At 52.9% G+C, this 15,384-nt stretch overlaps 1 protein-coding gene across 3 annotated transcripts in view; it reads right to left on the reverse strand.

Moving 5' to 3' along the window:
- Positions 1–7,885: 7,885 nt before the first annotated feature.
- Positions 7,886–15,384, reverse strand: part of WDR20 (WD repeat domain 20) — a 54,508-nt gene continuing 47,009 nt past the window's right edge. For all 3 annotated transcript variants that reach the window (XM_082648579.1, XM_082648581.1, XM_082648580.1), the window contains one exon: positions 7,886–10,063. In XM_082648579.1, coding sequence (XP_082504705.1) covers positions 8,786–10,063 — 1,278 coding nt within the window. In that variant the 3' untranslated portion in view covers positions 7,886–8,785. The remainder of the gene's footprint in view (positions 10,064–15,384) is intronic.

Raw genomic sequence — 15,384 nt, forward strand, 5'->3', positions numbered from 1 at the left:
GTTGGAGGGAAGCCGGGAAGCACGCGGTCCCGCTCCAAGTCACTTTATCTCGTTTCTCACCTTAAACCCGAAATCCGTTCATCTAGGCAAGCTCAGGAAGCAGGGGCGAATGGAACTTAGCAACTCGCCCCCGCTCAGAATCTACAGGAGTGCTTTTCCTTGACCTTGGAGTTACTGCCGGAAAGGCACACAGCCCTGTCTGATCTCCACGGCGACAGGCAGCTTCTCACTCAAACCCCTCAAGACAGCGTGGATGGAGCCTGACAGAAGAGGTAAAGCTCTGGCCGGCCCAACGGGAGGGAGGAGCTCTTTTGGACACTGTGCTCATCCCAGCCCAGTCCACAGAGCGGAGGACGGCTGGTTTACCGCCTCGGTGATGAAGGGAACCTTCAGCCAAGTGATGAGAAACACTCCCCCCGAGTCTGAACTGAGCTGCAGTGAGGCCGCCAGGCCCAAATCCCTGTCCATCGCGGACAGTCTGGAGGGAAGAAGCCTGTAACATCACAGATGACCTCATCCGGTCTAAGGTGTCTGAAGCAAGGGGACTCTGACCTTCGCGGGTCAGCCAGAGGCAAGGAGAGGGCGGCCCGGGACTAAGCTCCCCGGGGTGAGCAGAGCAAGGCCTCAGGATCCGCTCGGTGCCCGGCACGCAGGCCAGGAGCCTGTCGGATGGCGAGGCCTGACCCCTGTCCTCTTCCCAGAGATGGAATTGTTCTGCAGGACAGACACACCGTGGAGGCATCGGGGGAAACACCACTATTCAAAAGAAACTGTGAAGAGTAACCTTATTTCTGGAAGCCTGTGCTTTAGTTTCGAAGTTGCTGGGTGATGATAAGAAAGATGGAAGACACACTTGCAGGCCTCCATCGAAGACTCCAGAACACTCTTAGGGGGAAGCCTGGCTGGACACGTTAACCTAAGGGCACAGTTTGGGGCAGGTTTTTCAGCGAGGAGGACCCGCCGCCGTCTGCCCCGCTGTGGCTGCCCGTGAGGGCGGCCTGCCCTCTGACCGCATCCTCCCTGATGACTTCCTCAGGGAGGATCAAGCGCCTGGCCTCAGCGACCCTGCTGGCTTCCAGCTGTCCAGGCAGCATGGTAGCTGCTGGTCTCTCCACCTGACGCCGGACAGCTGGCAAACGAGGGCTTTACATATATCACTCAAGCAAAAGATTTCTCCAGCCAAGAACCTGCTTAATGTCCCGTTACCCCTCCAGGAAGGAAGCCTATCACAGAAATAGTGGCAGCTCTTGGATCTAATATTTAATAGGTTGTTCTGTTCTCACCAGAGTTGCCATTTTATTCCTGCTAGAGATTTCATGTGAAAATTGATAAAATACCCCAGCTCTTAGTTTGGGTTTGATTGTAATTTATAATACTAAGCTAACAGAATTAAACCTTGTTTCATAAGAATGTATATATAGAAAAAGTAATATTTCGGCTAAAAAACAATTTACAACAAAGGAACATGTCTTTGTTCGTGGGTGCTGCCGAGATCAGAGACCCTGACAGCAAGAAAAGACCGTGAGGGTCTCAGAGGCCCTCGTCAGAGAACGGCCTCGTCCTGAAGTCCCGCTGGGCCCACGGGAGGCCTCCCCATCCGACTCCGGCTACCATGGACTCATCTGGAAACGTGTGAGACCGCAGACCCTCGAGAGAGTGGTCGTGGGATGGGCATCCGGCGCTGTTCAAAGCCTGGTCAGTCGACTGCCAGAATCACCCTCTTCACCCCAGACGAAAGTGACGTGCACACTGGCCCCGGGACAGGCCTTGCTGCAGACTAGCAGCCTCTCGAGACCGGCAGAGAAGTGCTACAGGAGGAGCTCAGCGCTGCTGCGGCCCTCGGCCAGGTCAGCCTCACCTGGAGGGGTGGCCCTGCACCTGCCACAGAGCACTTAACCCTGGAGGCTCCGGTTCCAGGCAACCTGCCAGGAGCTCCCCCGAATTATCTCACTTCACTGGGAGACTAAGAGGTAAATATTTGCGAAGTGAGGCCCTTTTAGAGACGGTACACAAACGATGAGAACCGTCACCCGGCTAACTTCCTCAGGGCCGCTTCTAGCTATGGATACATTCTCCTTATTTCATCCACAAGAATCCCGCCACTCACACTGCCCAGGCCGCTGCATAAAAGAACCATAGAAGAGCTGGACAGAGGACCTCCCATTTCATTCCAAGGCGCGTGACGCCTGGACTCAGTGAGCCAAGTTTAGGAAGTGGGTGCGGGCTGGGAGGGGCCCACTCCACCGGCGTGTCCTCTGAGCCATTCTCTGAGCATCTGGACCCCTCCCTGCCCCAGACCCACTGTTCACGGCGGCCTGGGACCTTGGCTCCACTAGGCAGCTGCCCCTTGGCCGGCCCTGACCTGCCCGGTGACTGGCCACACTGGCGGTGACACATTTCCCCAAAGAGGCCACTCAACCTGGGGAAAGTCGCCCAGGGAAAACGATCGTGGTGTTTTCAGACACCTGCGAAAAGGCTTTCTTAGGGCACAACCAGTCAAGGGCTCCTGCGAGAACCGTGCTGGGGAAGAGAGCCTCGCCCACGGCCTACAGGCCCTCCCGCCGGGTGACCCGCTGAGGCTCTGACATCCTCTCTGCAGGCTGGGACCTCCAGTGTCTTCTAGCTTGAGTCCCGTCATGGGGCATCCACGTGAAGGCTGGTTTAGAGGTTACCGACACCAGAGGGGGTGGGGCTGAGCACCCCTAGATGTTCTGTCCCTTTCAAGAGATCTGCTGGTCCAGAACCGACTGTTTCAAAAGGCAGCCACACGTGGGAGAATGGACTTATGTTTTCAAGGTGTACAAACTAGTTATCTTTAAAAGATCAAAATGCTGTGCCTGTGTGCGTCTTTTTAGACTTCCTGTCAACCTACTAGCGTTCAGGGCTTAAAATCCCCTCGAGCGCTAAGGAGCAAACGTGCAGCTCCTGTGGTAGTAAAGTCCAAGCAGGTCCCTCTGAGGGCGGAGCATCGGACCGTCTCTTCTGCGCTGGCAGCTTCGAGTCAAAGGCAAGAGCCCAACACCCTGCAGCACGGGCGGCTCAGGAGGACCAGGAAGATTCTGGAGTCCACCGAGAAGGACAGGCGGCCAGGAGGGGCTTCCAGAGGCTTTGCCAGCCCCGAGCTCCAGGCCCAGGCGTCTCACGAAACGGCAGGGACGCAGCGGCTGAGTGGGAGCCCCAGGGCCTGACGAGGCCTCTGTCCCGGGCAGCTCACTGCTGCCCCCACGAGCCCCGGGCTGAGCGTGCGGGCCGAGGCCTGGAACTCTTGCCATGAAGGTTCTTTCGGGGCCGGAGGCGCCGGCGCTGCCGAGAGCGAGGGGCGGTCCAGAGCAGGCCAGTGCACATCGCTCCTGCTTCCCGCCCCGGGAGGACCGGCTCCCACTGCCCTGCTCACGGGGCTCGTCCTGCACCGGAGCCTCGGGGCCCGGGCGCGAGGCAGGACCACCTCCACGGCGATGACAACGCCTCCGGCTAACGGAAAATGACAAACCCTCCTCAGGAGAAGAGCTGCTACAGCGTCGCCTGCCCGCTGCCTGGGAACTCAGCGCGCGCTCCACACAGAACCGGCACCAGCTCGGCCACAAAGCCAACCCACGGTCCTTCCCCACATGGGACTTGGCTCAGAGGAAGGTCACAGAAAACAGGGAATACCTCCCGTGCTCAGAACAAACATCTCACTTAGAAAGCTTCTAATTCGGAAAAACTCAGCATCAGTAATAAGAGGTAGCAATTCCTGGGGCTCTTCGTTCTATAAACATTAACAAGGCCCTTGATTTTACGGCATTTAGAAGCTTTTCTTTTTCGGTTCACTGAGATTTTTTTGAAGCTCTGATGTGAAAGTGACTACTGAAAATTTATCTACATTTACGGTTCATTCACGCGTTTATTTAACGTCATTATACAGAGGACAACCCCAAAGTTCTTCAGAATATCAAGTATGTAGTAAGTCTCTAGCTGTGACAGTGACAAGGGAACAGCTAAAAACCAAGGCGGCGAAACAGAAACACGATTTTCTTAAAATTATAAAGTAACAATACTGGTATTAAAGCTTCATTAATTATTGCAACAGTTAAGAACTTAATTTACCAACATTTCATGTTAGGAAGGCTCTTTATGAAATTTATTCAAGTTTTCAAGAAATTAGATGAGAATGTAAAAAAGGAAATACATATGAGTTTTGATTTTCATTAAGGGTAAATATTCATACAATTTTATACAGTGTCACCTAACAGTAACCTTTAATAAACTTAGGTATACAGAAATCAAAAATGCAGAGAAGTTTTCTTTTACATATTGAACTCGAGCAACAGCGATGTGACCATGACACAAAGTCCACGTAACAGCTGCAGCAATGAATAGAAAGTACCCGTGGAAGAGCGTCCCTCTCCCGGAGGCGCTTCTACACACAGCTTTGAACTTGGCTCTGAGTTTCAAAGGGAACAGCTGGATACAAGTGCCTTGCAAGAGGAGCCCTGGACTCCACCCTCCCAGACCGCCCCTCTCACTGGCCAGCACTGGGGTGGTGGGGCTGAGCCCCCTGACTACCTGAACAGGTGACAGTCCCAAGCAGCCCAGCGCGACAGGTGTGCTCTGGACAAGGAGGGAGCCTTTGCCCATTGTTCCCTGCCGTGGTGCCCGAGGGGGACATCTCCTCCGGGTCACTTATCAGGCCTACACGTGAATGCGGAGGAAGGAAGCCCCAGGAGTGGACACGCCCGGCACAGCGGGATGACCCGCACAGGAGGCCAACCGCTGCCCCTCGTTCCCCTACGCGCAGGGGCCGCGGCCAGTCACCCTGGGCCAAGCCCTCCCGCAGAGGACGGGACGCGGCGCGCCGTGTGTTTTTCCCGGGAAACCACGGTCGACCTCTGCTTCTAGTTCCTCCTCGGACAGACAGGTCCACGAACGTGGCCTTTGGGTTTTCAAAGGATTCCTTCCGCGGTGCTCCCCGGCCCTTTGGCTCTCCCCTCACACTTTGAGCTTCCTCAACCAGGAAATCAAAGCTCTCCCTCCCAAGCAGGAGGTGACGAGAACCTTGTACACGGGTGCGGACATCGATAAAGCTGCGTCACCAACTTCAGCACAAGTTCAATACTTGACAATTTCTTAAAAATTCAGGATGTACCACAGGAAGTGGAGGAATCGGGGAGAAGCGGCTGCCGGGCCACCTGCCAGCCTGCACTTGCACGTGGCTGTGGAGCCCAGCGGTGGAACAGAATACTGGGGGCACGCGTGTTACACGCCTGTAAAAACTGAGAAAGCTTCAGGGCCTTTTGTCCCTCATCGTTTCTGGATGTCTGAGGCAATAATCACTGTCAGAGCTTATCCCTGTATTTCCACTCCTCTCTTTTTCTTCCATTAAGGCATTTATCCTTAGTCCCAAGTCAACGGCTCACAGGAGAACCCTTCAAAAATGTGAGAAGGTCCAGTCAGCACAAAAAACAAAATTAAGATTCTTTACCACTATTTAAATCAATTTAGAACCCAAAGCTACTGGTTATTTTTAAAGAGTCTGCCTACTCCCTTTTCCACATTTGCCTTTAAAAGAAGGCCAAAAATAAAAATAAAAATAAACTAAGAGGCCAGGTTTTCCAAAGGCTTCCCACCCCAGCTCTCCCAGCGGAGGAGAAACAGAGAAGGGCTGGGGCTGGGGCAGCCAGTGGATTCAGAAGCCTGCATCGCCCAGGTCACAACACAAACCCAGCTCTGGAATTGCCAGAAGCTTTAAGGGGCGAGCCAGGGCAGGGCAGGCAGAGAAGACCCCACAGCCTGGCTAATGCCCTCCGAGGGGTCCTGTCGCCGCAGGCGGGCAGAGCCACCTCTTGTTGGGGGGGGGAGCAGCTCGGCTCACGTGCTACCCTGAGCACTTTATTTCTCTGCTTTTCATCGATGCGTCTCAGTGCATGGTGGAAAAATCGTGCTGAGCGAGTAGGAATAACCTCTTGTGGCCACAAGCTGTTTTATTCCAGAGGTTAGGTTAGAAAAGATACTCTTGCTCAGGATAACGTTTAAGCTGAAAAACTGAAAAGTTTCAATGAGGAAGCTCAAAATGTGGGGAGAAAACTACAAAAAAACACTCCCCAGATTTCCCTTAGTGGCCACGGTGCCTTATATACCTGCGACTGGCACCCTGGAACCCCTCGAAGCAACCCCCCCTCCTGACCCCGGTCTGCAGGAGCCCTGGCGCCCCGAAACAAACCCGAGGGTGGAGGGGAGGGGCCCGCCCGCCCCCTCCCTCCCGTGCCCCCTCTCCTCAAGCTGCCGGCGACTTTAGTCCTGGTCTTGGAGAGGACCTTGCGCTCTGCCCTCCTGACTGCAGCAGAACGGTGCTGCTGGCTGTCACAGAAGGGCGGAGGCATCAGAGAGGCAGAGTGGGCGGAAGCAGCGTCGCCCTGCCGTGTCCGAGCAGCCCCTCCCCGGCACCTGACACTCAGCCAGGGCCCCAGCCAGACATCAAGGATACACTCACCAGCAGCAGCTGGAAGACCGAGACTGTGACCAAGCCCCAAACCCCAAACTGTGCAGGGACCACGGAGGTTTAATGTGGGGGCGGCGTGGAGGAGATGGAGCCCGGCTTCTACGAGCGCGTTGCGGGGCTTGTTTTTTAAGGGGCCAGTAACACCCTCCTCTTGCCTCTCCCACCCCCGCTCCCACCCACAGACCGCGCCCTGGGTAAGCTGCCCCAGCGGACGCTGAAGGACAGAAAGAACCAGAAAGGGCCCCCGTCGCACAAGCATCAGCTACACGGGCCCCACCCGTGGCTTTCCTGCCCGCACTGAAGGAGCACAGCGCTCGGAATTGGAAGGTTGTGCGCGACACACTCCCCCGTAAAGGCTACTTACCTGGGATTCAGCCACTTGGGCCAATTACGAAGTCCTGAATTTTGAAACTGCATACTCAATGCCTCAGAAGCATTTGAAACTGAATTTCTAAAACTATGCAGGTACACAAAATTGCACATGGAGTGCTGGTTCCTGCTCTCCACCTGACAGCCCAATTTCCTAGCCTCCAAAGCTGCAAGAGTCCACAAGCACGGCTGTCTTTGCTACCTCAGATCAGTTAACATTTAGGAACAAAGGACCATATCTTAAAGGCAGACAGGACACTAACATCCCCATGGACCGCGACGCATGAACTGTCACAGGTCACACCCCCGCTGTCACAGGTCGCAGAAACCACCACACTAATGGGCACGGGGGACACAGAGTGAACGGCTCGGCCCGGACGCGTGTGCAGCGGGGAGCCGGCCTGGCCTTCCCAGGAGGGCGGCTTTAAGAGCACGGAGCTGCCCCATCAACCAGAGCCTCGCACCCGACACACTGGAGCCTCCCGGTCGGCACTTTGCTGAATCGCGTTCACTACTCAAACCAGTATAAATTATCAGTATCTCTATATTTAATTACAAAGGCGTGCACAACAGAAAAACAAACTTAAGTGACCAAAGTGAGCTAACAAATGAGATCATTATCATCTTGACACGAAACATATGGGTCAAAGAGCCCTCTCATCCACTGTGAAAACTAGAATTTGAAAAGCAACTCGTCTGACAGCTGATAAGGATCTGAAGGAATTAGAGTCGCAGCTGTCTGGGCAGAGGGAGAGCCAGCCCTGCCCCCAGCAGCCACAGGCCCCCAGGGGCAGGCGCTGGGGTAGGGGATGGCGTCCCTGAGACAGAGGCCAAGGGCATCCCGAGAATGATCCGGAAGATCCGGGACCACGACTGCCCTCCAAGGAGAAGGAGCAACCTGCACCTGCCCTTCCCCTCTGGTGGGAACACAAAACCCAAACGAGGGAAAAATTTCAAGTTCTCTGAAACCTTGGGGGCCTATCAGTCTTCACAAACAAGGCTGAGGAGTCTGCCTAGGGCCTAAGGTCATGTGCCTTTTTGACCAAAAAACAAAAACCCACACCAAAAAATAAAAAATAAAAAAAAGGAAAAGAAAAGAAAAGCTCCTTCCCCTTGTTGGAAAAAACGTAAGCAAATCACATCCACCATAAAAGATCTTGGCTTGTGTGGCAAGAGGCACTTCTGACAACACTGCTGGCGCCCTCAGCCCGCAGTTCGCGGTAACTGTCCAGGCTCTGAGAAACGTGGGTATTTTATTTAGTGCACAGAGTCTCAATCAAAGTGCTACAAACTGCTTCTTTGAAAAAAGATGTTTATTAAACAATTTTAATTGTCATAAAATGACTAAAATGGGTTTTAAAAATTAAGGCTCTTCTCTTTCTGTGGATTGCCAGAACGATGTAAAAATAATATCAATCAACCCTGCTGAACACTTTGTTCCTAAAGTTAAATTTCATAGATTCCTAAACATTTGATGATTAAGATAAAAAGTTGGACTATAAATGACAATTAATGGCCGTTCGTATTGAATACACACTCTGATCAGGTGTACAATATTCTAATTGAGTAGTTAAGCAAAAATATTCCAGTTAAAGCAGAAATTTTAATTTTAGCATTTTAAAGTCATTGTTTCCCCACACTGTCATGATTTTCCTAAAATCGAAATAGTCTAATACAGGAGCGCTAACCTTGGGACTCTATATACTCCCAGGAGGGTGACTGACTTGGCTGGCCATTAGTTTGATTATAGTTTTTAAACGTTCTAAGGTGAATTATCAAATGATTCAGAATTACATGGCATGCAGTATCCAAAATTATGGCTCTGATGCATTTAGATTTACATTAAGAATAAGAAGTGTCATTCACATTCATTGTACACCCCGCCCCTCCCGCAAGAAAAAAATCACTACCTATTCAAGTTCTAGATCTGGTGCAGCATTAAGGATTAAAACTTACCACTTTACCAGGCCTTCCCCATGTGCAAATAAATCCCTCCTGACAAGCAGTGACTATACAGTCTTCAAGAAAAATTAATACAGTCAGTCTTTCATGTGCTATCTTTTTACAGATGAGCGGCTCTAACAAGGGAACGTCTTCCATCCGAGGACACAGGGGCGTCCCCAAAGTTTTAGCTGGGTCCGTTTTGGTTTTAGTAACTAGGTTCAGTTTGTCGCTGCTCTTGCTAGAGATGTGTCCCATGCTATGGTTTCGTTTGTGATCTTTCTCATGGTGCCTGTCCTTCCGGTCGTGTAGTGAGAGCGTCGCGAATTTGCTGACCCCGGAAGCGATGGCCCCGTCCGCGATGCTGCCCTTGCTGCCGGTGCTGGAGACGGCGGAATGCGGGAGGCTGTTGGACCGCGGCAGGGGAGGGGGCGCCGAGTTGCCGGGGGTCGTGACGCTGTTGCCAGTGCTTCCGGCAGGAGGACTCGTGGCGTTCATGACGTTCGTGTGCGTCCTTGCTCTGGAGAGGGGCTGGTGGGGGAAAAGGATGTCTTCCGTGAGGTCCCATAAGCAGAGCTGCGTGTCCTGGCCCACGGAGCCGAACCGATACGTGACACTGACGGGGCGGCTCTCGGTCGAGTTCCGCTTGGACAGCCGGGACTGGGTACTGTTTGCTCGGTCTCTCCCAAAGTGAAGAAGGTCCTGGAAGTCCTCGTCGCTGCCACTTAACTCCATAGGGTCGCTCTCTTCCACACTAGTGGTGTAGGGGTCAAACGCCACCACGCTGACCCAGGATTTGTGCCCGTGGCCCCGCGCGATCACGCGGCAGTCTCCAAAGGACCAGACGGTCACAAGGTCGTCCTCTCCGCCCGTCACGACGTACTTGCCGTCCGGGCTCCAGCACGCGCACAGCAAGCCTCCAAAGTAGCTTTTCATGGTGCCGTGCAGCTCCACTGAGTCAAAGTTGAACACCCGCAGGAAGCCGTCCTGGCTCACGCACGCCAAGAACTTGCCATCTGGGGAGAAAGCAAACTCGTTGAGGGCCCCCTCGCCCACCGTCCACTTGAGGAGAGGGTTCCTCGTGGATTTGCTCTTGCAAGTGTGCACGGCAAAGCTCTCTCCCTGCTTCAGAAGCTGGTAGTGGGGGGCTGTGGTGCCACAAGCGTGCTCCACATTATACAAGTACATGTTCCCACTTGAATGGGCTACTAGGAAAAGGCTTTCCGAACCAGGAACCCATTTGACACAGGTTACTCGTGACTTGTCTATTAGTCTCTGTGAAGACAAAGGAGAACAAGTTATCACAATGGAGAAGTTTTAAAGGTCTACTTTTCCAGCAAGAAAACTTGTCTGCTTCTCGGTGAGAAGGGACGCGTCCATCCAGGCACTCCACGTCCTATCCCGCGGTCAGGCCAGCGAAGGCATTTTGGCCCCTTGTGGAATTACCGTCTAGAACTGCACCTGGGTGTCAGGCCACTGGGTTTCACCGAGTCAGTCATTCAGCAAACACTGTTGAGAGCCTAGTATGTGCCCGACAGATACTATACCAGGCGCCGGGACACACCGGGGAGAGGGACAGCCCCGGGCACTTCGCACGTCTCACGCCAGGAGCGGCTGGGCCTGTGACTCCTGCACCTGCACAGGGTCCTCACTACGATGTCCCCGGGAAAGTCTCGCAGTCCCCACGGCCGGGAGCCCTGGGCCGCATCAGGCTGCACTGCATCAGCCCCGCGTGCCCCGTGCTGACTACCCCTGCCTCTTCCGGGTGCTGGGGCGGGGGTGGGGGTGGTTAGTCCACGTGCAGCCAGCAGCACCCAGGACAGCAACGCACACCTCCCTGGGCTCTGCCTCGGCCCTGATGCACCGCAACTTCCTCACTCACAGTCGCTGTCATGTGTGTATCTTTAGGAGCCATTCCTCCATCTTCTTTGGAACAAGGTGGTGTTTAAAAAAATAAACAGATGATTAACACTCAGGAGTACGTGCCTAATCACTGCCACTCTACTCCACGTTTATTTTTGATCCACTGACCAACTGTCTCTTTAACAGGCACAGGTCGGGAGTCTTGCCTTTAAAAGAACAAAAGGCAAAAGGAGAAACCCCTCAAAAGGGACGACCACCCCCCGAGTACGCTTCCCTGCTTGCAGACCTTTCGTGGGGCTCACTGGCACAGCGGCTTCCATGAGGCTGCCTGGTCCCCAAATCACAGCACCAGAAACCATCTGGGAGTTCCCAAGACCCCTGAGTTCTCAGCAAGTCCTGCTGCCAGACGCTCTCCACTGCCAGCCTGGCAACCGCGTGCCTCGGGAGCCCGGCGGGCTTCGGTGAGCTACACGCTCCCACTTCCCTCACGTGCTTGGGGTTCCCCGACTCGAGCCTCAGAGGGCCACGGGCCACAGGGACGGGAAGCCCACCGGGACACAGGGCCTCCTGCCTTGTCGGCCTTGCACTGTGTGTCTGCTGTGTGTGCTGCATCTTTACAGAAAGTCACAGAAAATGAAAACACTTGGTTTCTTCAAAAAGACTAATGAACCATGCAAACTGCTGCAGAAAATTAGGCCCTGGAAGGAAGGTGGCCAACAACGGTCCCAGCCAGGGAAGAGTGGAGAGGCCTGACCCTGCCTGGCATGAGGGCCCGGGGCTAGCAGGCCCGGCAAGGGTTACTGAGCAGCAGGGGTCACTGCTGTCGCTCTGCAGTGTCACAGCCGCACTGTCACCCCCTGCCTCTTTCCTCTCCTGCCCGGTGACCTTCCTGTATACGGCCGCTGACCTATACTAACGCCAACAACCTGGAAGCCCAGTGCTGCTCTGTCAGGGTTTCCACGAGACCGTCACCATTTCTTCCACAGAGGTCAGAGGCACCTTACGAGGCCAGGTCAGGGCTTTGGTCTTGGGGGAGCCTACCCCCACCCAGCAGACCTTGCTGTACCCACCGGGCTCAGGCTGCCCCAGCACTCCTGATCCCTTAACCAGGACTGGTCTGCTGGCTCAGTGTCCAAGCGTGGTGCCGGTTCACCCCCATTGGTGGCCTCACTGGGCGGCTACAGAAGCGACCTCAGGCTGAGAAGCCAGGCTGCTGGCCGTGCCCTGGCACGGTGTGTGGCTTTCAACCCCTGCACCTCACACTTCACCACAACCAAATCTAATCTCCATTTTCCCAACAGCTCTCCACCGTTACTCTATCATGTGTGGAAAATTTTAAGGATGGACATAAAAACTTCTAGCACTATGGTTAGGAGAAAAATTTTATTTTTGGCTTAAAAAGGCAAAACAAAAATAATTCCATTAGAACTCAAAACTGGAATACTGTCAAGTAAAAACGGTATTTCCCTGCAACTGTGAGGAATGGAGATAAATAATCATAGCACCATTATTAAAATACATGTTACTGGGGTGACGAGACACATTTAAAGACTTTACTCCACGTTAAAAAGGTGCATTGAGCCTGCTGTAAGTAGACACGTGGATGTAACTTACGGACAAAAACCTGAGCCCACCTTCTGTGGCCCTGCTGGGGCACCCACGTAGACACGCCACACCTCAGCACTTGGGAAGCAGGCACAGCAGCTTAAGCAACTGCAAACCAAAACCATTAACGGACCACATACCAACTCTAACGTGGGAAGGCTTTCTCAGTTGTTCTACACCATCAGTTTTCCCTACCAGATTGTGTGCTCAAGTGCAGGGAAAACGTCTGCTTCATCGTGGGGTACGTGGCAGGCATATCAGGGCAGCCGTGCTAGCTTCCAACCTGAGGATCTACTCTGTGGCCAAGCACTGACCAGTGGCTCTGCACACATGCTGTTTCATCCTCAAAATAACCCCTCAACGTAAGCTTTTATTTTTTTAATAGGTAATACAGTCATAATTCACATATATTAATAAAAGTATCCAGTAGAAAGCCTCACTCACACCCCTTTCCTCCATCCCAGATCCCTTGCCCCCAGAATTACTGTCATTAGCTTCTTGTTTATCTCTGCAAGTGTCTTCCTGTGTGGACAAGACAAACACAGATACAAGTTTATCCACACTCCTTTTTTTCACTGTCTGCGCCTCTGTTTTCTCATGCAGTCACACAGGTGCGTCTCTCTGTACTGGTACGAAGACAGCTTCCTCATTCTTTTCTACAGCTGCAGAGTACTCAATTACATGGATATACTGTGGTTTATTTGAGAAGTCCCCCACTGAAGGACATTTGTATAGCAAAGAATAACCTGCACATATGGCAATTTTCACATGTATAAATATACTTGCAGGATAAATTCCCACTGGAATAGCTGGTTCAGGAGGTACATACATTTATAATTTTTTACAGATATCGCCAAATTACCTCCCATACAGGATGTAACAATTTATATTCCCACCAGCAGTGTAAGTATGAGTGCTCATTTCCCCATAGGAAGGTAGGTGCTATTGCCGTGCTACCCACCAAGAAACAGGATCAGAAAGGTCCGCAAACTCGCCTGTGGTCCCTCCCGCTCACCACTCACTCATGTTTCGTTCATTCCTCCTTCCATCCTCTACTGAATGTACACTACACGCCAGGCACTGACAGCACCAACAGACAGACATCCCTTCCTGAGTGGAACTGATGTTCAAGTGGGATGAAAAGGTAGTGAAATTGACAGGATCTGACGGTAAGGAGTGCTGTACTGTGAGCAAAACCCAACCAGGGAAAGAAGACAAAGGGCAGGAGGATTAGAGTGATTCCAGTCTCAAGGAGGAAGGCCTAGAAAGGCCTCTATCTCTGGGATGAGGGCGCGCTGAGCAAAGAGGTAAAGGGGCAGCAGAAGAAGCGGGCTGGGAGGAAGCAGGTCAGAGCATCCTCACAGAGGGGACAATGGTGGGGGCGCTGATGGGGGAGCAAACCAAGCGCTCTTCATCCTAGAGACACGGAAGGCGCTGGTGCAAGGGGGATGGAGCGGGTAAGATGACACCCGGCACAGGCCCGTCAGCCCCAAAGTGGGGCTGGCGCCTTCTGTGCCACTGACAAACGTCAATAAACCAGGGCGCCCCCCCTGCAGACCCCGGGCAGTGGGAGGCACAACTTCAGGGCTAGCTCGGAGTCACTGAAGTAAACTGCCCTGGGCTATCACTTGGTTTGGGTTTAGCAAAAAAGTTAGAGAACAGAAATTAAAAAACAAATACCTAGAACATCTTATTCAATAAATATAAAGAATGCAACCCACTTTCTGCACCATAAGGGTATATTTTTGTTCCAGAAAATGTCTAATAAAAAAAGTAAGGCATCTTGGTCAGTTCTCAGAGCTAACTAACAGGATTTCCCCGCCGGGCTTGACTTCTCCAGTGTCAGTGGGGCCGTGATCTGGATGATGCGTTTGAGTATGTTGAAAAAACACCCTTGGCAAAAGCCCAGGTCCCCTGAGGAGCTCCCGAGTACAGGTGGGGCCGGGCCTGTGCTGGGGGCGGGCGGCCAGATCAAGGCTCAGCACAGTGCAGTTGGGTCTGCGGATGTGCACGGTAACCGTTTTGGCTGGAGCACCTGAGCAGGGGCAGGAAATTAGGTCTGGAATCGCGAGCTGGGACTCAAGGACATGCAGTACCAGGCTAAGGGGTCTGGGCTGTGACCTTGAATCCCTGTGCTGACCAATCCCACAGCCCCAAGCACTTGAAAGTGACTGGTCCAAAGTGAGACATGCTGTGAGTGTAAATTACACACTAGATCCTGAAGACTTGAAAAATTATGGCAAGTATCTCATTCATAATTTTATATTGATTATATGTTGAAATAATGTTTGGATGTATTAGATAAAGTAATACATTTTTTTTTTGGCTGCGTTGGGTCCTCGTTGCTGCGCGTGGGCTCTGTCTAGTTGCGGCGAGCGGGGGCTACTCTTTGTTGCGGTGCGCGGGCTTCTCATTGTGGTGGCTTCTCTTGCTGCGGAGCATCGGCTCTAGGCACGCGGGCTTCAGCAGTTACAGCGCATAGGCTCAGTAGTTGCGGCGCATGGGCTTCAGGAGTTGTGGCATGAGGGCTCAGTAGTTGTGGCGCTCGGGCTTAGTTACTCTGCGGCATGTGGGATCTTCCTGGACGAGGGATTGAACCCATGTCCCCTGCACTGGCAGGCGGATTCTTAACCACTGCGCCACCAGGGAAGTCCCAAGATAAAGTATCTTAACTTCACCTATTTTTAAATTGATGTAATGTGGCTATTAGACATTTTAAATTGAATTTGTGGCTCACAATATATTTCTGCTGGCTGTACTGCTGCAGACAGTAGGGGCACTGAAGATTTCTGAAAAGGGAAGCACCAGAATGAAGTGAAGTCTCCCGTCAGCAGGTACAGAATGGTGCGGGTGAAGAGAGACCGGTTAGGAAGCTATGACAATTGTCCGTGGACAAAAAGGTCTTAAACTTGACCAGCGGTGGTGTGGCAGGATGGACTGTTCACCAGTGGGCTAGGCTGGATGTATTAGGAGGTGGGGTGGGGGTGAAGGAGGCGTGTGAACAGACTCCTAGGTTTTGAGCCTGAGTGACTGGGAAGGGGGGTGACAGAACAGAGAGGAGGGGTGACCATGCTGGGGAGAAGTTCAAGTGTCCTCATCGAGCAGGCAGCTGATGAGAATGACTGTGG

Source organism: Grampus griseus (genome assembly GCF_964374135.1).
Source record: "Grampus griseus genome assembly, chromosome: 2".
NCBI lineage: Eukaryota > Metazoa > Chordata > Mammalia > Artiodactyla > Delphinidae > Grampus > Grampus griseus.